Raw genomic sequence first — 22,870 nt, forward strand, 5'->3', positions numbered from 1 at the left:
GGTTAATTTCATTTAAATTACCCCCGGCACTTATTTTGTGAGGCTCTGATTTGTTTTTTATTTAAATTCTTGAAAGGCTCTTTACTCACTGGAGTAAAACAGCTTTAAAAGTGCTTTGCAATTAAGAAGCAATTTTCCCTCTAAAAACTTTGGATAATTTTGCAAATAGTCGATAAATCAGCAAGAGGGGGAAATTCCCACTTTTTGCCTTGATGCATTTTCGTTTAGATTCACTTATACTGTACATTTCACAAATAATTAACTTTATTTAAATAGCACTTTTTCAAAACAGATGAAGATGCAAAATAAACTAATGAATATTATTGAACAAATTCAATTTTATATGTGTAAATCTGTGGCTGTTTGAGGAACCAATCACACACACATATTTTAAAGAAGTAATTAACATACCTCAATTAGATAATTAATGTATACCTTAGTTTACCATGATTTTAAGTTCTAATCAGTGAGACTCCTGAGAAGGTAAACATTTTGACATTGTGCCGTTGTATTGCTGCTTGCAGCTTTTTCAAGAAGTGCTCATTCAAACAACTTGACACATAACATGGTGCTTCCTTAGGTTCTGTACAATACACCTGCCATATTAGTTTCAAGTATTGCAATGGCAAAGTAACAAAGTTTGATTTGTAATAATAACATCATTAGACAGATTTCAGACATCATCACATGCACTAAGTGAGTCTGTCTCTTGTATCTCAGCTTGCCCAACCTGCAATGATTTCCATGGACTTGTGCAGAAAATCATGGAGCTGCAGGACATCCTCGCTAAAACATCCAGCAAGGTAAAGTAATGTGATGGGATCTGTCCCGCTCTGTCACAGTAATTTATATTTTAAGGTTTGTTCTATAAAACTGTGCTGTAGCCTAACATTCACTGCAACAGGCAGTCAGGGCCGTATTAACAATAGACGTAGGCAATTGTTGAAGTCTGTTGTTATGATGCAGAGAATGTGATTGTGTGTGAGTGTGAGTGTGTGTTTGTGTAAAACCTGTTAATTGTGTTTATATAACTTACTTTTTGGCTGCCACTAGATTACATTTGAAGCTCTGATTCCTACATGTTAATATAGACACACATGGAGGCCCACACTCATCCTCACTCATCTTCTCTCCTTCTTGCTTTTGTTTTTGTTTTTTCTTTTCTTTGGGTGGGGGGTGTCACGAGCAGCTGTCCAGGGCCGAGGAGAAGATGAATGGACTGGATGGCTGCTATTGTGAGAGAACCTGCAGTGTCAAGGGGGTCGTCTACAGGGAGGACGAGGGCTGGACAGATGGCTGCAGGAACTGCACATGCACGGTGGGGCGTCACACACACACGATAGACTGTGTGTGCGTGTGTGTGTGTGTGTGTGTGTTTGTACACTATGTACGAGTGTGTATGTTAGAGTAATATAGAGCCAGGCTTGGAATTCATTTTATTTGTAAGTATGTGAGTGTGTGTGTTTACGTGTGCATGTCTGAATCTGGGATTAATGTCCTTGTCATACTGTGTGTGTGTTTGTGTGATTGTATGTCTACAGGCATGTGAATGTGTCATAAAAGAAATAGATGTGTGTGTCTGTGTATGAATGTGTGGGTAAATGTGGTTGTATGGGTGTGTATATGTTGTCGTGTTTGTGTCCTATATGTGTTAAAGAAAGAGAAAGAAGAAAATGCATTTTTCATCAAGTCTGCGATGCAGACTTGATGAAAAAATTGTTGTGTTTGTGTGCACGGCTCAGTTTGTGTGTATGCGACTGTCTACTTTTACACACAGACACTGCTTCCATTGTTATCATTGTCTTTTTTGTGTTGCACCCTTGTTCATCAAGTGTGTTGAGGTGGGGGTGTGTGTGTGGGTGTGTGTGTTTGGGCATGGTAGAGGTGCAGAGTGCAGGGGCCCCTTTGTCAACAGCTTGTATTTTCACTATTTCCTTGAATTAAAGGAGGGTTGCCCCAGTTACCCGAAAAAGAAACAAGATAGTGTCTTAAAATCTTCATCAACACATCAACCACAGTGCTTAGTAATGCTCGATCCTCTCACGGGCTCACTTTGTGCTGCATAAAGTTTGAATAATTGCCACAAAGAGAATTAGAAGCGATCGGAGATCTGGGGCTTGTACCACATCAGCAAACAGATTTCACCCCCTGTCAGTCTCCTCAGCTTTCGGAACATGAAACTCATTCGCTGCAACTGAAGTCCTCCAACCAGCCAATGAGGAGCCTTCGCGCACCACTACCCAACGTGCAAAAAATAGGAAATCACATATATCTCAGTGCACCGCACCTAATTGCTCTTGACAGATGATAATTATCATCAGGGATTTGTTCTGCCCACTCATCCTATGAAATCGCTCCAATCGCCAGGAACGGTGTGTTTCCATTCCTGGGCTGCAATTAAGAAATTAGATGGGATATGTTCCTTACCTTATGTCTGGCAATTAGCCGTGACCTTTAAAATTCAAAGGTCATGCATTAAGATGTTATCAATTATGTGCATAAGGTTCAGAGATGTTGCTGTCACAGAGCTTTCATCCGTGGAGGCAATGTTAATTATAGGCACAGCCGGAGAAGAGGAGATAACATTTAAGACTTTTACATGTAGGAGTTCCCGTTGAAATCCGCTGCAGGTTATGAGTCAATTTGCAACGGGGACTTCTGCTATTTTAAAGAGTAAACACACCCTCGATTTTCTGATAGTATCCTCCTCTACAGCAACCGAGGAGATAGGCAAATATTTATATATGCGCCTTGTCACCCCAGCATTTGCAAAGGAAACATTTAGACCAAAATCAGTGAGTTCTCATATAATTCCAGTTTGACGTGCACATTTCTACAACTGACTAACAACAACTAACTCTTGCTGTGCTGTGCTGTGCCAACTTATGAGGGAACCAGGTCCAAAATGAAAGAGGTTTTCATATTAATAGTCCTGCACCACTCAGTTATATGTAGTCATGGTACAACCTACTTTAAGCTGCAGGCTGAGACTATATAAAGATGGATGACAAGTTTCCACTTCCTCCCACTGTATAGAAATGAATCTAAAATATCCTGCATACTAACGCAGACATCTTGTGCATTTGGAGCCCAACACACGCTTGATCAATCAACTGTCATCATGACATTTCACCTTGTATTAATAGCATCAACTAATCTAATAAAGATCAATCTTATCAGAAGCACTTGAACAAACATCAGTGAGATAAGGATGACCTAAATTGACTAAATCCATCTTTGAGAAAGATTTACATGACGTGTACGTTGACCTTTTAGTTTGATCCATGTCCCATCCATTATCATGGAGGAGGCATGAGTTACTGAGAGATGATCACTATGCTACTGTATGTCACCACATTTAATCTAATCACATATGTACAACAAGGACTTACGTACTTACTGATCGACTTTTTGAGGACAAAACATAATGGCAAAGAAACAATAGCATTCCAAAATAAAGAAAAGACAATACCACAGCTGATGTCTGTATCTCACTGTTGAATTGTCTTGCATGAATCTCATTCCTCTTAATTGGAAAATAAGAGCTGAATACTGATCATGACATAAAATGTTCAGCGCAGATGTCTGATGAAGATGGCTGGATTTCTAATTGGTGTTCAGAGTGGTGAATAAAAGCATAAACTCGATGAGCTTCAGTTGTCTTTGCTTGAATATATGAGTTTATTACACAAACATAGATCTGTTTACAGAGAATATTCTTGGTCCAACACGTATGCCAGCAGTCAAACCCAAGAAACGTACAATCGATACATCTCTGTATTAAACCTTATGGGAGTGAGCAGATAACAATCTTATCCCAAAGCTTGGGACAGGAATGCAACTGATGGCACAAAATATAAAACATCCTCATGTTCCAATTCTTTAAGATTTATCATACACAATATTAAAGGTCTTAAAAGATTTATCAGTCACACATTTCCGGATAATCAATCGTTCAAAATCATTAACCACGGCTTGACCTGTCTGCTATTATACTGAACTTCGGTTTTTGTACAATCTTTCTTGTACATATGATTCATCTTTGTTGAATATCATCTGCAGGTGTCATTCACCTGGAGAATACACCATTTTTGTAAACATCGTATATGCTATTAAAAAAAATCAAATCATTACCCAAAGTCCACTTACTAGCCTTTTTTGGGTCTTTCACCTGCAACTAGTGGTATTCTTTTTGATTTCTGTAATTTTGATTGACAGAATAAGATTGTTTTATTCAATCTGTAAGATATATATATATATTTATTCATACATACAGTATATTTATTGATGGCACCAGGTAGAGACATTAGGAAATAATATTTTATAAATAAATAAGCATCTACAACAACTCAAAAAGGAATATCTGCAGAGATGATATCTTGTCTTTAAAATTCCAGATATTGGTGTGTGGAATTTATCAGTACCTTTAAATAACTTGGTTCCTCTCCCTCCTCCAGAACGGCACGGTGCAGTGCGAGGCCATCTCCTGCCCTCCCCCTCAGTGCCCGGCTGCCACGGCGCCTGCCTACGTGAAGGGTGCCTGCTGCAAGGAGTGCCAGCGTGAGTGAAGTACCCTTAACCCCGTCACCCTCCCACACTCTCACAATCATGGACACGATTGCGCACAAACACGTTCGCAACCACAGCAAAACAACCTCCGCCGCCGCCACCAGATTTGGAGTACACATCACGCCTCCACAAGTGCTGCCTAACAATTGACCAGGGCTCTGCTGTGTTGCTAAGTAACCTCCTAACATGCCTCTTGAGATGGGTCCATCCTTTTTGCATATACATGGACCGATCAATTATTCACTAGTGGGCTTCAAAAACACAGATGGCCACCAGTCACACGGACGTGAGCCAATGAATCTGTGATGCCTGCGTGCGATGTTAAGTGGTTCCTGTTTGTGACAGACGTGACTGTGGGAAAAGCGAAGAAGAAAGAGACGTTAAATGTCTGAAATGACGATCACTGGTCTTTCTACATGTCAGTTTTTTTAACTTTTGAGCACAGGCGTTCTTGCTGGATAAATAATGCTGTTTCATCCCAAATCCACATAGAGGGTCTGTCTTTTTTTCCCGTCTTTTTTTCAACAGCAGTGAACTCCTATTAGCCTCTTCACAGCGACTCTCTGCATCTCCTATTCGTTCAATTCCCATCTCAATAAAAATAGATTTTAGGGGATATTAACTTTTCTCACCCCAATATTATTCTGATGTTGACCCAAATGAGATGTGATGTACTTGCTGTTAAAATGCAAAGAGAGTTGCGGGTCAACGTCAAGAACAAAATCTAGCGTATATATATATATATATATATATATTTATATATTAAGTAAAGGGGGATTTATTATTTTGTTCAGGTTTAAAACGAGTGGTTTTAATAGCTGATCTTCTCGCCTGTGTGTTACTGAGGTTACACACAATATGAATGATAAAAAAATGTAGCAGACTCGTGTGCATGCAGACTGTAAATGTAGTAGATTATGTGTTTATAGTATTTATTTGCAGATTTGACTAAAGCTTCACTTTCTCACCACACACTCCCACACACGGTCGCCACTTCCCTCGCGAAGGAAATAACAGAAGAGATTTAACTCTTTATCAGAAAGACGCCATTAGTCTCGGATTCTAATCAGCCGAGGTCGGCATCGTTTCCTCCGACCCGAGGGGTCACGGCTGCAACGCAGGGGTTTAAAGTATGATGCGGGAATCTGCCGCCGTGTTAACACAAACATAAACACACAGCAGGTAATCCCCTTAAACTCAACACCCCTGCGCTCACTTATCTCCAGCGAGGTAGACAAACACACACACGGCTAATTACGTGTGCTCCGGCTTTGGAGAGAAGAGGGCTTCAAGTTTCACCCCCCACTACAAAGACATGATTCGCTCTCCAAATTGAAGCCTTATCTTGCAGCACAAGGCCTCGCAGGGAGGAGTCTGTTCTTTTTTTTCTTTCTTTCGATGGTCTGTCAAGTCGAACGTCAAATGGCTGCTTCAGAAGTCCTCTGCTTTCATGATGCCCCGGTTTGTGATAGGGCCCAACCTGCGGTGTCAATCATCTCTTCCCCGGTATCGGTCAGAATCTGTCTGGCCCCAACTTCTCATCGAATGCATTTTTTCTGCCCTTGTCGTTAGTTCGGCGTCCCGCTAACATTTCTCTCTGCTCGCTCTCTCCTTACGTGTTAATGATCTCGTCACGTCCTCAGTAGCTTCGCTCATCTGGTTTGACTCTATTTACCTCAGGAAAAAGCTGAAAATATCAAGGACAGATTGTATCTTACAATTAAAAAGCAATGTTATATAAGACCCCTGGTGTTCATCCGGTGTTTGTGTCCGTAATTGAGAGGCAGTTGTACTAAAATATGTCACAATGAAATACAGAAAAATGAGTTAAATTAATGATGAATGAAAATCAGTTATTTGTGTTGAACACTTGGACACAAAGGGACTTCCAGGTGTGTAAAAGTAGAATAATTCCTTTACCTCATTTCTGGAAATGCAGAAGTACACGGACATCAGCACAGCGTGGATGGACACTGTACGCTCTCTGTCTAATGCATGGCGCACTAGAAAAAAGTCTCCTTCACATGTGAACTTGCATAAAACATACATCTCTCCAAACACACTCCCACTGACAATATGTGGCACAATCACACAACTGACATCACAGGCTACATAGGGTTTCTCTACTGATTTGCTCGGTAAAGCACATTTACACACGTTTACTGTGAAAGCTCTGATATACATCTAGTATTAGTAGTAATCACAATTCAGTATTCTTGCACACTCATTATACTTCTGTTTCGCTACTTTTATACATCCTATTATTATTTATACATACTAGTACTGCTCGTGATCATGGATCATGGTGGCAGCTAATCTTGGATTATGATTACAATACAACATGATTGCTGAGACATACAACATGCCTATTCACATTTACTACCATTATAGAACATTTTAATAATTACTGCTCCCCTCATCTCTGTCAGACACTCTCTTTATATAAATACTTCAATGTTACACCTCTCCATTTATGTTAAACACTGTCTTTTCTCATGAATGTTGTAAACATTGCCATTTGGTTGCAATGCTCTGCTACACGTCGCATCTGTTGTACTTCTGTCTGTCCTGGGAGAGGGATCCCTCACCTGCGGCTCTCCCTGAGGTTTCTATGTCCCCCTTGTTAAAAAGGGCTTTTTTGGGGGGGGGGTAGTTTCTCCTCACCCTTGCTGAGGCTTAAGGACGTCGCACCTTGTTAAACCCAGGGAGACAAATTGTGATTTGTGAATATGGGCTGTACGAATTCGGTTTAGTTGAATGATTTTGCTCACCTGGAAATACAGTAGCACATGGGCATCAGCACAACGTGGCTACACACTGCACGCCGTTTGTGTCTGAATGGTGCGACTCTCTCTGAGGACCCCCTAAGCTGCCCCAAAATGCCTGTGTGAACCTTAGCGTAACCACCAATTAACCTACTAATGTATTACAGTTGCTGCGCACATGAACACCATTGAGATTATGAATGAACAGAATTATAACCCAAAACATTTGCTCATTAAATGTCTCTTTTGTCTTTCTCTTTTTGATTGATTGTTAATTTGTTTTCCAGACATCACATGTGGCATCATCCATTACTTTTTGACGTCTCTCAGGCTCAATAATTAATTGACTTTCTTTGCTAAATAGTGGAATATTAAACCGTGAAGTTGTTCAACAGCAGATCATATTTAAACATCTTATGAATCTAAGAGCAAGACATATTTTTAGACAAGCTCACAATCATTTATTTAGGACTGATGCATTAAAGATGAGACGCAATCATTAAATAGAACAGAAACCCAGATTACTATCTCACATGGGCTACCGAAGAAATGCGTTTTTTTCAAATGAGCAATGTGCTTTTATGTGTTTATCTATTTTTCATGTGTTTATTCGTATGTGCACTGATAGCGTGTCTGTGTCTTCTTACCAGCTGTCTGCATGTTCGGTGGAAGGGAGCTGGTGGAGGCTGATCGGAAGGCTGTGCGCGACTCCTCTGGCCGGTGCCTGCTGTTTGAATGCAGGGTGAGTCATGTCAACAACACACACAGAAAGAGTTAAGACGCATTAGCACGCATTTATTCCAAAGGATTCCGATCACGCTCCTCTCTAGAAAGAGACACAGTAATAACTGATGTAACAAAGCACTCCAGCAGCTCTATCAATTTCCATGTTGCGGTGCATGACAGCTCGCTAAATACTCATTCCACAGCTACCTTGGCCCACCCCGGGAAATATAAATCAAGCCCCAGCGAGCCGGCATTCAAGACTGTCCACTTCTGCTGAATCTCATTGATCCGACTTGTCATTGTTACTGCCACCGAGGAGGTTATGTTGTCGTCTGCGTTTCCTTTGTTTGCCTGTTAGTCAGCAGGATTCCACAAAAGCTACTGAAAACTTGTTGGAAGGATGTGTTATGGGGTCAGGAGAGATTTTTTCCCTTTCTTTAACATTGTGACATTTGTGTTAATTTCTCAGAGAATAATTTTTGGATCTTAATGAAACTGATATTTGGTGCAGATCCAGATAAGAATCTGAATCTAGTGAATTTGAATCTGGTTTCATAAGACGACTGTGGGGCCTTGTCGGAGGAATACGCTCTCCACCAAGAGCCTTCTTATTTTTCTTTGTTCTCTAAAGAAATGGGTTCAACCCCCTTCTCATTAAGTTTACATCTGGGGACCAGAGCAGTGAGCTTGTCAATCACAAGATTCCACAGCCATTCTTCAGCACCAATCATCAGACATCATGGGGGTCCCAAATCATATTTGTTCCCCAATTATTCAGATGTGTGCTTTTGTCTTCCTGATGCACCAGATGGGTGGGTCCCTTGCTTTTGGGAGTAATTCGCTTGATGACATTATGCCAGGCAGGCCCAATCAATCACCGAGAAGTGATTTGAAGTTTTTAATCACCCAACTCGGTCATATCAAGCAGCTCTTCCATGAATTCTGCAAAGTTCCATAAGTATCAGCAGTTTCAGACAGCCGTATGGCTCGCTTGCCCACACCTGGCCCATCTGTAGTCCCAGTTTACTGACTGGCATTCTGAGGCAGATCAAAGAAACGAGGACGGGGAGCTCTGTCAGTCGGCCCGCTGCTGCAAATTTCTGCAGGCTTCCTCTGGCAGCTGCTTGTCACATCTCTGATCTTCTGTCTGCCTGCTGGCTGCAGGGCGGGGTAGAGGTTTTTGGGTGGTGGGCGGTAGAAAGGTGAGGCTTGTTAGGAGGGCGGCTTTAGGGCTTTTTCCTTTTGAAAATGGCGTTTTCAAACTAAAACTATCTCTCTCCCCACAAGCATTTTGTCTCTATCAGTTTTAATCCCCCTCCATACAAACACTCCTGAAAACGCTAACAACATGACCAATCACGAACACTGGGCATGCGTGTCCCTGCCTAAAAGAACTGTCGCAGGTTGCTGGGATAATAGCTCATCTCCTACTGCTGGTAAACAAGGCTAACGCCGGTTGTTTCTTGTGGAAGGGGGGGCCAATGCGAAGGCTTTTTGACCCAATCAGCAAACGGTGATGATCTGCTCATCCAGACTAAAACGCAGCCCCGAAGTTTTCAAACTCGTCAGCAGCATTTACAAACTTCTCAGTTGAGGCTGCTCTAAATCTCCGGAGTCGTGTGGACGCCCGGCGCGTCCGTAGCAGAGTTGATGCGCTTTCAAATGAAAGTAGTAGTAGTATGGATGTAGCCTTGGGGGGAAGTTTGTCTGTGATTCCATGTGAGTGTAGAGATCGTGACACCTCGTGGAGCTGTCTGCTGAATAGGTTGGGTTTGAGCTTTTCTCAAATATTTGTGCACCACAAATACGGTGGAGAAGGTCTATTGTTTTTGTCCAACTGTGTCTGGTGTTAATGTCTCTAAATTAGCATCAGTCAGAGGGACATGGATGAGATCATTAGAGAGACCTGCCAAAGGCATGCTGGGTAAAGGACCCCCCTAATTAGGTTTTACACTCTGACTAAACACACATGCAGAGATAATCCAGAAGATTGATTCACTGTTTGTATAATAAAGATGTGCCATGAATCACAATGTAAATCATCGTGGAAAACAGGAGGGAGGAAGAAGAAGAAAGCCTTTTTTTTCTCCCTTCCAGTGAAGTAGTTTTGGGGGAAAAAACTGCTATTGACCATATGAGTAATTGGTCTGTAATGAAAACACAGGGAGGAGGGAAACTAGGAGAGCGAGGGAGGAAACAGGATAGATGAATAATTAGCTTCATAATTACATCCAAGCCCTTAGCGACCCAGAGGAGCCCGGGAGGAGCTCACAAGGATTTTGTCTCTGCTCATCACAGGACAGGACGATGCATCGAGTGGTCCCCAGCGAGCCTTGTCCTGAGCTCAACTGTCCAGAGTCGGAGCAGATCACCTTGAGTGACAGATGCTGTAAAGTCTGCAGAGGTAAGGAGGGAAACATCGACCTATGCTGCTGTGTGACTACACTACCCCAGCTAACATAATTGCAAGGCAAACCAGAAGGACATGTACAGAAATATTCATATCTGTTATCGTTTTCAACAGGCAACCTGTCATTATTTAATGGGCATTTCTTGCATGGCAGCGTTCAAAAAACATATCCAAGAATTTACAACTGTCTCACGGACAGTAAAGCAAAGTTACGAAAAGCATCATCCTTTGTGCACCAAAGGAAAATAATAAAAATATAAATATGAGTAAGAAGTATACAATGCATTCCTTCAATAAAATATGAATAGCAACTTAATAATAATAATAAAGACAATACATTTTATTTGTGTAAAGCTTTTCAAGAAAACTCAGACACTTTACAAAGGATAAAAAGAGAATGACTAAAATACACACTTAATGAGGAAACTACCAAATTCTCATGACCCCTTTTACAATATCTTTATGTGCTCAGTGGTTTCTTTCAACATTTGATTTTGTGACAGAATAAATCAGCATCTACAAATTATTTTTTTTTACTCTTTTTTTTGGTCAATCAATTAAATCTTTAAATCCCAAAGACACAAATAATGTGTGATTGGTAAGAAATGGGTTAAACACAATCATTAGTTCATACATTCATTATTTTATATTTCCATTAGGATGTTTGTTCTTTTCATGATGATGAATCAGAGATGATTGTTCATTTGCCGTAATATGCCCAGGAAAGAGGCCACAGTAAGGATACTTATGCCACAATAACATAACCTTTCCAAAACCCCCAGTATGCCTCCGTCACTCGTCTCTTCTTCTCTCCTCTGGGTCTCAACCTTTAACTTTTCCATCCCTCCTGCAGGTCATGACTTCTGCTCAGAGGGCCATGGCTGCGTGGAGCACTCAGACTGTGTGAACCTGGAGGCAGGAGACTGCTGTGTTTGTAAGGACGGCTTCCGCCCACTACGAGACGATAATGCCTACTGTGAAGGTAAGGCATGGCTCTGAATAACAAACCCCTGACTTTTGGCTGAAGTTTATTTGCCCTCTAGAGTGGATATGTGGTTGTTTTCTTTCTGTCAATGTGCCTGGGCCGTATGAAAAGGGGTCATAAGGGGATCCTGTCCTTTGCTTTTGGGACATGGTGGTTTCACGTCGGGGGTTATTTTTCTTGACAGAGGAAGAATTTACAGTTGTCGGGGTGATCTGACTGTTTGGTCTGAGCCTGATCTGGTTCAGCTTTGTGAAATGAGCGCACAGCATATAACATATTCTGTGTGTAGCAGTCAGCACGGCAAGAAAAACCTGAGAACCTGAGAATGTGCAGGTCAGGGAAGTGAATGTCTCTGAGTCAGTGATGCTTAGGGGATCACATTATTTGTGATTTCTTTGGATCTTTTATTATTTCAATGATTTAAAGATTTAATTCTGCAGGTTCTGCCATGGTCTCCTCACAGTCAGTATCATCAGCACAGATGGAGATCTCACAAATGATGTTCCACCTTTCAAAAGTCAGTATTTGCTTGAAAATAGAAGATCAGTCCATCATTGAGCATCAGATACAGGACGGCCTGCAACTATTTAAGGCTTAAGACTGATTATTTGGTGTTATTCTTTGCATTATGCTCTTAGTTATTTAGTGAACAATGTGAAGCTGAGCCCACATAACATTATTATTATTTTTATTTTTATTTAGGAGCAATACTAAAGGAAACTGCACCAGACTTTCTTCACTAAACATTATACATTAGATTGAAAGATGCCACATCACTCTCTGCTGACTTGACACTTGCAAAACTTAATATTACTGCCAAGTTTTTATATTTGGACAGCTATTGTTAGTTTGATGGAATTTTAAATCCTTAGCTGTTAAAGAAATGCAAATGCATACACCTCATGTTGCAAAACATAATGTAGACATTTCGCTGAATAACCATGACAACACTTTGTTGAATTCATTCTTTTATGGCATAATCCTTTTGTGATGGGGGGGCTGTAATCCTCTCATTATTTTCAGAATGCATTTCCAGAGAGCAATGTTTCCCTTCTCTGTAAGTTGATTAATTTGCGATATATGAAAACCTGCTGAGGGTCTCAGCGTCTGCATGTATCCAGTGACACTGTGCCGTGGCAGCGATTAAACTCGTACCATCTATCATCAGCCAGGTCGTTCATTACTGATTGCACGCTGGGGTTGGGATGGCTCCAGCCATGTTGCACTTAAAAGTAACACACAATGCAATTGATTATATCAGCGATGCTCTGACAAGGTTTTAGCTGATTGCCTGCTGCATGTCCCACATTAGATGATCGAAAAACATGCTCTGTCTCTTACTGAGCATTTCATGTTGATGGCGGTCGCCCATTTCAAACATTCACTGGTGAAACTGATGGTGCTTCAGCTCAATTTGTCACCACACATACTGGCTGAAGTTTGGCTTAATTTAACCAGATGCATCATTAAAACACGAGTGCAGTGCCCGTTCTAAAGCTGCCGGTTTGGATTGAACTGTTTTCTTGTCCTGTGTTAATGCTCCGGAGCTACTTCCTAATTATTCCTTGTCAGTAGTGAGTCCTCCTCAAACAGCTCTACAATACACTGTCACTTTTAATTGTTTGTGTGCTAGACGTTGGATGCTGAGCTTTTTTATAAACAGTCTATGGCGCAGAGAGAAGTTAGAAAACTGTGTGTTCATTCTACCTGGTTTATCTGCAGTGAACATTTTAAAGTCATAAAATGAACCGGAATTTGCTTTATTGTGTGGTTTATATGTACGTTTATTTATGATTTACTGAAATGGTGTTATTCATTTCATACATTGCATGTCGGCAATATCAGAGGCGTGTTTAACAGCCGACACAATCTTCAGAGCCAAGTTCACAACAAAATTAACAATCTGCTTTTACTTTAAAGACAACTTGCCAAACAGGAAGTTTTGCTGGCATTAGTAGGTAGTCGATGATCTGTAGCATGCAGTGAACATAATGTCATAGCTGTTGTAATGGAAATTTACTTAATAACTTCTTAGTTTATGCTAACAGCAGACATTTCAATATAAACTTTCTGGTGCACCCACTGTCTAGCATGTGTGCCCATTGTCTATTCATGTCTCGCAGAAGTTGATCCTGAGATCACCTGAATTCTATAGTGACCTTATGCTCTACTCTGGTTTAACTGTGTTTGTCCTTTGTTTGAAGAACTCAGCGGACTGACACAACACCCTCACCGTACATGATACTCTTTCCTCTCCAACACATTTAGGATGCAGCCTATCAGTCACACCTTTACAGAAGATACTTTCCAGACACAGAACAATACATTCACACACCCCCCTCTGCGTATTTTGGGGTCAGGAGGTAACCCACACAGAGACACTTAAATATGAGCACAGACACTTCACATTTCATCACGCTTGCAGCCTCCACCTTGCCCGTGTGATCCTTTCTGCAGAAAGCTTTTACGAATACATTTGCAAAGACAACTTGTCCCAGAACCTCGTTTGTTGACCAACATCTGTGGTGTTAATGAGCAAACGTGGCTTCAAAGATATTCAGTTTCTTCTGCCTATGACCTTGATACTTCTGTCCATACACCACCTTCTTGATCTTCCTTTTTCATTGTGGGCACTTGCAGTTTTACAGCATCTGTTTGTGAGTACATGCCTTGGCCTATTTTTGTATCGACACTCCACACACTCCCCATAATATATTTCCTGTCACTTTCAACAAGATGAGGCTAAAGAGTCAATGGAGCGGCCGAGCGTTTTTGTAACCGTAATCAAGCTGCTGAATGAAACAGTGGTAGTTCACAACTTCTGTAGAGCTCGCATTACTTTACAGATGGGAGCAGTTGTCCAGATAATGAGGCTTAAGGAATCTGCATGATTAAAGATGCTATCTGTCTTAATTTAATGGGAAGTGATGCTGTGGGCTGTAGTTTGTGATCAAACGGGCATTAACAGTGAATAGCCGTGGTCTCTTTGAAAACATAATTCAGTCACTGGTGGAAAGTGATTAACATTTAATTAAGCTGATGAGACTAAAGTAGAATTCAAATGCACTTGTACACAAGTATTGCTGTTTGATGCTTTCTACTCGTACTCCACTACATGTCAAATATATAAACATGTATGTAATATGCTCAGATATACGTCTTTTACAAAGAAATTAAAACGGTGAATACACTTGAAATATGGAAATGTACAAAGCCACATATGCTGATGATGTGTCCCTACTCAGCTCCACTTAAATCTCTTCAGTGATAGTAAACTGAATACCTTGGTAATTAAAGTGATATCAAAATGTCTACCTGGGCTCGGGCCACTTGTAATGGGTATTTTTTACTATTATTCTTGTTTTATAATATAGACCAAAAATCTTTTCTTAATTTGCAAAGGAAAAGCTAATTATTAAATAATTATAAAAATTCTAATTGGTTGCAGCACTATTAACCATCAATCAATTTGTAATGTAAAAAATGTCAAATGTGTTGCTGAAACGACAACCTTATAAAGTAGTTGTGTGTTTATCGTAACACACTGCTCCCAAGTGGCCTAGAGAAAAAAATCTTTTTGTAACTGTGTACACAAGTTGAATGCTTCTCCTCGAATGTTTTTAGTTTATTTTGACCCCAGTTTCTTGAGAGTGGGAAGAAAACAAATCAAATTCTTTGGCAGCAGCTTTAAACACCCATTTAATTCAAGTGTAGACTCTTAATTGGTCTTGAGTCAAGGCTACATTTCTGTTCCACTCACGTGTTAAGATTTTAAAACAAACCAGAAAAAATATCCTTGTCTTTTCTTTGCAGCTCGGTAGATTTTAGTTTCATTTTTATCGCTGGTGTAATATCCAAGCTGCCCCAAAGCTTTCAGCAGTTCATTGTTGTAGAAATCAGGATAGAGCTGACCGTCCCATCGCTAGTGAGAGAATAAGTACAAGGTGACAGACTTTGGCTTCCAATATCAACACTTCAGCCCCAGAATATTCCTCTCAAGAGCAACCTGACTCGCTATGAAATTGGATGGCAGTGTTTGTGGTAAGTGTTTGCATCAGAGACGACAGAGAGAAACCTGAAATTGACTCAATTTGCTGATGGAGTTCTCTCAAAAGCAATTGATTTTCTGTGTGTCTCTGTAACTCACTTACTATATATATATATATGATTGTGTGTGTGTGTGTGTCCTGTGTGGGAAATGAAAGAACACTGTAGCCAAAACACTGAGGATCCCGCGGATGGGTGAGAGAATGTTTGTGTTCATGTGATAGGTAAACTATTTTACGGCTGCAAGGAGATGAACGGAGGGAGATATGAGGGAAATCGTCCGCTTTCAATTCTAGATGAGTTTCAACGCAGGCGGTGCGTGTGAGAGGAGATGAGACATCCAACTTACAGGAAAGGTTGTGTATTGAACACAGCAGGGAGATGATAAAAAGACACCGGCACACACCCAAACATTTGTTTTTTTAATGTTAGACACTTTCACCCACATTTCCTTGTGGGTCTTGTCAAACGTAAAGACAAACATCACACAAAGCGGAGACGGATACTAGCTCTTTAAAACATTCCTAGGTCAGAGATGGGCTCAAAATAGCCGATGAGATCACTTCTGTGTAAATTTTTCATAGAAGCAGCAGTAGGGAAAACTCAGGGGGATACTAGCCCTGTCTTTGTGTAAGTCTGTGTGTGCGTGCAGGTGCATATCTGTGTATGTGTGTGCTTGAGTTCTCAGAGAACCACTTCTATCCCTCCATCCTCTCCTCACAGTGTCGTCAGGCTGAAGGCCTAGTTTGCAACATGCATGCATGTGTTTAGGGCAGAATTAGACAGAGGGGCGAGCAGTGGAGAAGTGACAGACTGTGTGATTGTCTCTAAATTGAACAATCAGTATAGTTCAACGTGTTGAGATAATACCATTATTCATCGCAGCATTGGAGAGGACTGCAGGCAGGAAGACATCTCCCATTGTTGTCTGGCTTTTTGAAATGCCCTACTTTAGAAATTGCTCAAAAAGACGGACTGTTGTGGTGTTTTTTTGTTTTTTTTGTCTTGTGCTTGTGGGAAATGTGAAATACAAAATGATACTCTGGAAAATAGAGGAAATAGAAGGAGACAAAGGAGCCAACAGGATTTTACATTTATGTAAAGTATATCCTAGAAAGTGTTATTTTACTAACTAATTTTATTTATCAGGGACATTATTAAATTGATTATGGTTCATGTGTACAATAATCAGGCAAATGCATACATAGATAGTGATTAATTGTTAGATTACAATCTTTGAGCCCATCAGCTTTAATCTGATGACGAATTAACCTTTGAGGGCAACGGACAATATTTTGGTGCTTTTGGTGTAGACAGATATCTGGGTCAAAGTTCTGTCTTTCGTTCCCATTGGACTGTTTACAGTCAGAGTCAAACGCTTTTCCACTCAAAACACAAACAGTGATGCTTTTTGTAGGGTTTAAGATCCGGACATAATTTTTAACAAATCTATATTAACAGCTATTTGAATGCAGATAAATCAAACAGCTGATAGCTGATTCATTTCGGTCAATGTGTTCCGCCTCTTTTGCTCTCCACACGGACCGTTTAACAGCAGGCAACCAAAGCCTGCTCAAACGTGATTGGTCAAACTGGAAACAGCAACCAGAAGGCTTCCAGCCCCATAATCTTGTCTCTCGCCTACAGATCCTCCACATTTACAAACAGAATCTGTTAACAGAGATTAGTAGTTATGTAACAACGTAAATATGAAAGGGTTGGTTCCCCCAAATTGTAGTAATCATTTTCACACTTACATCATCTGGTATTTAGCCAAGCTGGCAGTTGTGGTTTGTTTGTTTGTTTTTGTTGTTGCCCAACAAACTTTACAGATAACTTTGGTGTGAGAAGTATCATTGACCACTGCCACACCACTGACTGCCACATGTTGTGTAGTTTTACCAAGTATGTCACTCATGACAGAGACATGATAGAGTAGAAACATGTGGAATACTTTCGCCAATCAGCACAGCCATCTAGTCGGAAATCATTCTGTTGGTTTGTGAATGAAGCGTGGATTCACATTATTCACATGTTATAAGTGAAATGTCATAAAAGATTACATAGAAAAGACATCATGCTTTTCATCAGATTGCCCAACACTATTAATATAAAAGTATTTTATACCGGTTTTAGGGAGGGGATGTTTTTGTCCCGAAGGTGCTGAGACACTAAACAAAATGTTGGTATTACGTAAACGGTGTAGTTATTTGAAGGGTTAAAATCCTGAAAATTAATGAATATATGTTTTATGAGTAGGACTGATGGTGGTTTAAAAAAAATAAAGCCATTGAAAGTAAAAAAATTATATTAATATTTAGTGTTTTTATGAGGTTTATTGTGGGGATGTTTTGTGTCTTGAAGGTGCGGAGAGGACGTTTTTTAAAGGAGCCCTAAGGGTTAATGTTAATCTTTGCAAATTGTTCAAAAACATATTGTTTCCATTTAGAAAAGTCTAAGTGATCTCCTTAAACAAGCGGGCAGTTAACCTTTTAGTGAACATGAAGTGGATTCAGCTGCTTATTATTACACATTTGATTTGCTGTAGTTATTGTTTACAGCAGCAGGACGGTGTATATGGGGCCCACTTAATATAAACTACAGTGGCCGTGTTTATCATAATGAAAGAATATGTCACCTTGTGCAACGATGTGGTTCACTGATGTGTTTTTAATAGGTGTTGGGCAAACAATGGAGCTCTGTGTTTTAGAGGAAATTGTGATATGAGGCTTGTTAGAAGATAATAAGACAAATATTGAATATCACCAGACTTAAAGTATTAAAAATAATCCCCCAGCAATGCCTCTTTCCAGAGTGGTGTATGTTTAAGTATTTATGTTATAGGGGTGAACCAGCTTGTACTTGCAGAATGCAGCATAAATGAAAGAATATCGAAACACTCATTTGTGTGTCCAGTAACCAGATTTTTTACTTAACGTCACATAAACTACACTTGAGATAATTCATGTAGATCTGATAATGTCCACATATGTCATATAACTGAATAATATACTCAAGGCTGTTTGAACACAGAATGGGGTTTCATCACCTGTAAGGCATGACTGAGTGTGTGAGCCACTGCGATTGCCACCGCCGTCTTTTGAATGTCAAAAGGTAGCAGCAGGCTAATTGGCAGTGACTGAAGAGCACGGCCTGCTCCCAAACCCAATCACTGTCGGGATGAGCCCCGCGCCCCTGGGCTCCCCACCTGCTAGTTTCCTGACCCTCTCACACACACGGGCAAACATGTGCACACCCTGGCTGGCTGTGTGTTTGTTTACACACACCTCACCTCTGTGACCACACTGAAATGTCACCCAAAACAGACAATGCCCTCATCATCCAGACGGTCCCCTCCAGTGCAAATAGCACTATCTGCTCGCCGCTCGACCAATATCCTTCAAATGACACGTGGGTCTGCTCTCTGCTCCATCTTTTCCAGATGGGATCACACCTAATTCATCCACTGCTTTGTGCTCAAGTGGAGTTTTTCCCCGTACGGCTGTGCTAAAACCTCTACTTCACTATGTTTCAGTGCAGTAACGCACTGTTTAGTTACTGATTCATTTGCAGATTCAATTTTTACATTTACAAAAACATGCCCTTGTAATCTTATTTAAAACATCTTGTAAAATGTGATGCATGGTTTTACATTAAACTACCCCAAGTATTTAAGATTAGCTCCACTTTAACCAGCTGCTACATTAACATTATGCATATTGATAATGATTCACAGCAATTCAATGACATTTTCATTTGCTACTGGATTAAAATAAGATATCCTGCTGGATTTAGCCGTTTTTCATGGTTATTCTGCAAGATTTCATATTATATGATGAGCATCATCATCATCATCATCATAAAAATATCGACATAATGACCATTTTACCCGCAGCGGTCGCCATCTTGATTTGCTTTGTCTGTTCGTAAAGCATTCTGCAATTTCCATCTGCCCCTTGGTTTTTAGGGGGGTCCTGAATCCACTATGTTGTTTGAAGGGCTAGATGGCCACTACCCCTACATCACATAGAGAAATGGAACAACACCACCCCTTCACAGCCACGCTCAAAACGAAGGGGTCGGGCAAAGTGGTGGGGCTAAGGGGTGAACAACAACAATGGAAGAGAGAAACAATATATGTTGCAACACAACTCAGCCTTTTATACAGCTCTGATAGCCGCTTTGCTCCTTGTAACTTATTGTTTAGACCTCTGGTCTGCGGGCGACGGTCGGTCACAGACTGACGAGTGATGGATGATGATGCTCCATCGATTTACGCGTGGTGTAAAAATCTTCCCCAGATTAATGACACCGGTGATGAAAACCCCCATTCACGCTTACTGCATAGAAACACGACCGTTTTGTCCCTATATGACGCACTGTGCTTCATTTAACTCCTGACAAATCATGGTGTCAAGTGCCGGGTTAATGTTACATATATGTAGAAACACACACACACACACACACACACACACACACACACACACACACACACACACACACACACACACACACACACTTGAGGCCTGATAGATGTTTGCATGAAATGATAAGTTAATGGTGTTTAACTAGATGAAACTTTATCTTTATCCACATTTGGAAACTGTCTGATTGTGCGTTGAATTGACAGGAAGAAGAAAACTAACACACATTCTCACATGTTGTAACTCCACCAGCAGATGCACAGACAGAACAAGCACACTCCTCCTCCTCCACCTTTTAGTTGTTTGATGTTCAAGTTGTACGTCAGGAGGCAGGTTCACAGTGATTGAACACAATCTGAGAGTCAGGTGTTTAGACAATGAATCTCGGAATTTAAATTTTCACTCGCTAATGGGATCCTTTCCATTCCGTCATGTTAATTGGCTCTTGCTCCTGCCCAAGTTGTCAGTGACGTTATTGCATGTTTGAGCCGGTTTATTTAGGAATGAACGTTCTAATTTATTTAAATGAAAATACACAAAAAAAGAAGAGAAGATTCAAGATTAACTTTGTGGTTCATGTTCAGGTAATGTCTCTGAAAGTAAAACTATGAGCCGCTCTGTTTTACTTCCAAAAAATCCATTTTGTCTTGAGTTTTTTCCTCACTGTGAATTTTCTGTAAGAATATTTAGAGTAATGCAGCTTGTTACAGTGTCTTTACCTGACACACCAAATAATACAATACGTTCTAACAGCCCTTAATACTCAGGCTTTAGCACGTAGAAGAAAAAGAAAGTCTAAACCTGAGCTGTGAACAAAAGAAGCAGTTTGAAGACATCACTTTTAGTAAATTCAGTGAATAATCAACTAATGTAGAAACTTATCAGTGGATTAAATGATTTGTTGGAACCCTAATTAATTATTTTTGAATGATCTGAAACAGAGAAATGGCCTTCTAATAAGATGTGTGTATCTATGAAGCAGATAGGTGAAAAAGGACTGTGGGATTCCCCTTTCCCCAAAACATGAACCAAAACAACACCCAGAATCCACAGGGCTCTCAGGACTCTCTCCTATTGGATGTTTGACCTGAGTTTCAGGTATGTTTGCAATTAATTGCAGCAGAGCTGGGGTCCACACACCGCTTGTGGGAGTAAGAAGTCATCAACATCTGCTTGTTAAAGCAAACGGTTTTAGTTGCAATGGTTTTAATGTCCATTGTTCCCGAGTGGAAAAGGGAACGCGTGAGTTATCATGGGTTTCTAGTAAAATATTCCAATCGGCAGCAGCTAACAGCAGCTAATAACCCCACATATGGAGAAAGCTCTGCCCTGAAAAGTCTTGAAAACCTACGAGTTTGTCGTCTCCATTTCAACGAACAGAACAGAAAATGCAGCCGAGTCAGTTTGCTATTTTGCTGGGAGTAATATTAGAAGCTTGATACTACACCTCTCAACAAAATAATTATTTTCCACCAGCTACATCTCAATATTTGATCTTGTGACACAGCCATGAACCAATAGCGTCCTCTGACACCTGGCTCCACCCATGAGGGACCAAGGCTATCGTAGTGGAGATTATTTGCTGAGTGGGTTAGATGCTGTTCGGCCGGCGGGGATGGGCTCTTTGTCTCTCCGTTCTTCCCTCAGATTGCTTTATATCCGGCCACGAGGGAACCGGCTACTGAGGGATATCAGGCAACATTTTTGGCAAGCCTCGTCCCTCTGCCATTTACTTAAAACCATCTGCTTGAGTAAGTGAGCTGGTAAGGGGAAGGGATGGATAGAGGAGAGGGAGATACAGGGAAAGAGAGATAAAGTGGAAGGCCTCTGGTGGAATGGCACACATTTGGGTGTCTTTGTGGGCCGTCCAATGGCAATGACGGTGTTATCTCCGTACTGCCAGACCTTGGTGTACTGCTGTATGAACCACAGATAGTGAGGCCATTGCCCATTAGAAACTATATGCTATACAAGCAGGGAGGGATACGCTGTAATTCTCTCTATTAACATGCTGTACATATACTGTAGTTGTGAAATGAACAATAATGGGAATAGTTTTCTTTTTGTCAGAACAGTTATACGACACTCGGGCCTAACGTGTGTAGTATTGCTGTGTATTTGAATGCATAGATATTTATACTCAGGGCACAGAGACAGACACATTCAGAGTAAACAGTAGTGCTCTGGAGGGAACCACAGTCCTGATGCCTCTTCTGGGTTAGCTGCTGTTCCACTAGCTTCTGCAACACAAGTTAAAATGTGAAAATGTGAAACATATTCCTGGGGTTTTCTGTCCGTACTCTAAGATAAATTAGGATTTCAACCTTTTGTGATTTTTAGCTATGATAGTGGCATGACTGCAGACATGACAGTTGGTTTACCACTTCAGTTCAGACTGAAATATTCAAATATCCCTAACAACAGGTTGCCATCATGAGCCCCAGAGGATGAATCCTGCTGTCACACTCAATGAACACAGAGAGGAAACCTAAAGCAGGTGTTGCAAACCTATAAGTTAATAAAAGAACAGAAAGAGGCTGACAGGGACGTGATGCAGGCAAATGTCTAAAATGTCATACACAAAAGTCAGTCAGGATCAGGCAATTAAAAACAGGCAAGGTGTGGGCTATGCAGAATCTGAAAACTAAAAACTGGTTAATACACGAAGTGGCAACATGAGGGAAGATGTGAGAGCATGTTTACATGGGGGTAGCAAAGACTATCTGACAACTAAGGAAGGGCAAGTGTATAAACAGGGTACTGGAGGGAGACACAGGGGCAGAACCATACACTGTATATAAAGATGGATCATCTTGTGCCGATGGCGTCCTTTGGATTCTGTATGCTAGCGATCAGGGGATGGAGCTGCGGCATCAAGGTCTCACCGATACACACACACGACCAATCACGAGCCTCACCTGTCAATCATGACAGTTACTCCCGT

The 22,870-nt window shown here is 40.8% G+C and overlaps 1 protein-coding gene across 2 annotated transcripts in view; it reads left to right on the forward strand.

The window, feature by feature from the left end:
* nell2a (neural EGFL like 2a) overlaps positions 1–22,870 on the forward strand; it is an 86,842-nt gene that overhangs the window by 17,424 nt on the left and 46,548 nt on the right. For both annotated transcript variants that reach the window (XM_035155774.2, XM_035155773.2), the window contains exons 7-12: positions 721–803; positions 1,190–1,318; positions 4,458–4,560; positions 7,985–8,076; positions 10,359–10,464; positions 11,324–11,452. In XM_035155774.2, coding sequence (XP_035011665.1) covers positions 721–803; positions 1,190–1,318; positions 4,458–4,560; positions 7,985–8,076; positions 10,359–10,464; positions 11,324–11,452 — 642 coding nt within the window. The remainder of the gene's footprint in view (positions 1–720; positions 804–1,189; positions 1,319–4,457; positions 4,561–7,984; positions 8,077–10,358; positions 10,465–11,323; positions 11,453–22,870) is intronic.

The sequence above is a fragment of the Hippoglossus stenolepis genome, chromosome 5, assembly GCF_022539355.2.
Source record: "Hippoglossus stenolepis isolate QCI-W04-F060 chromosome 5, HSTE1.2, whole genome shotgun sequence".
NCBI classification, from domain to species: domain Eukaryota; kingdom Metazoa; phylum Chordata; class Actinopteri; order Pleuronectiformes; family Pleuronectidae; genus Hippoglossus; species Hippoglossus stenolepis.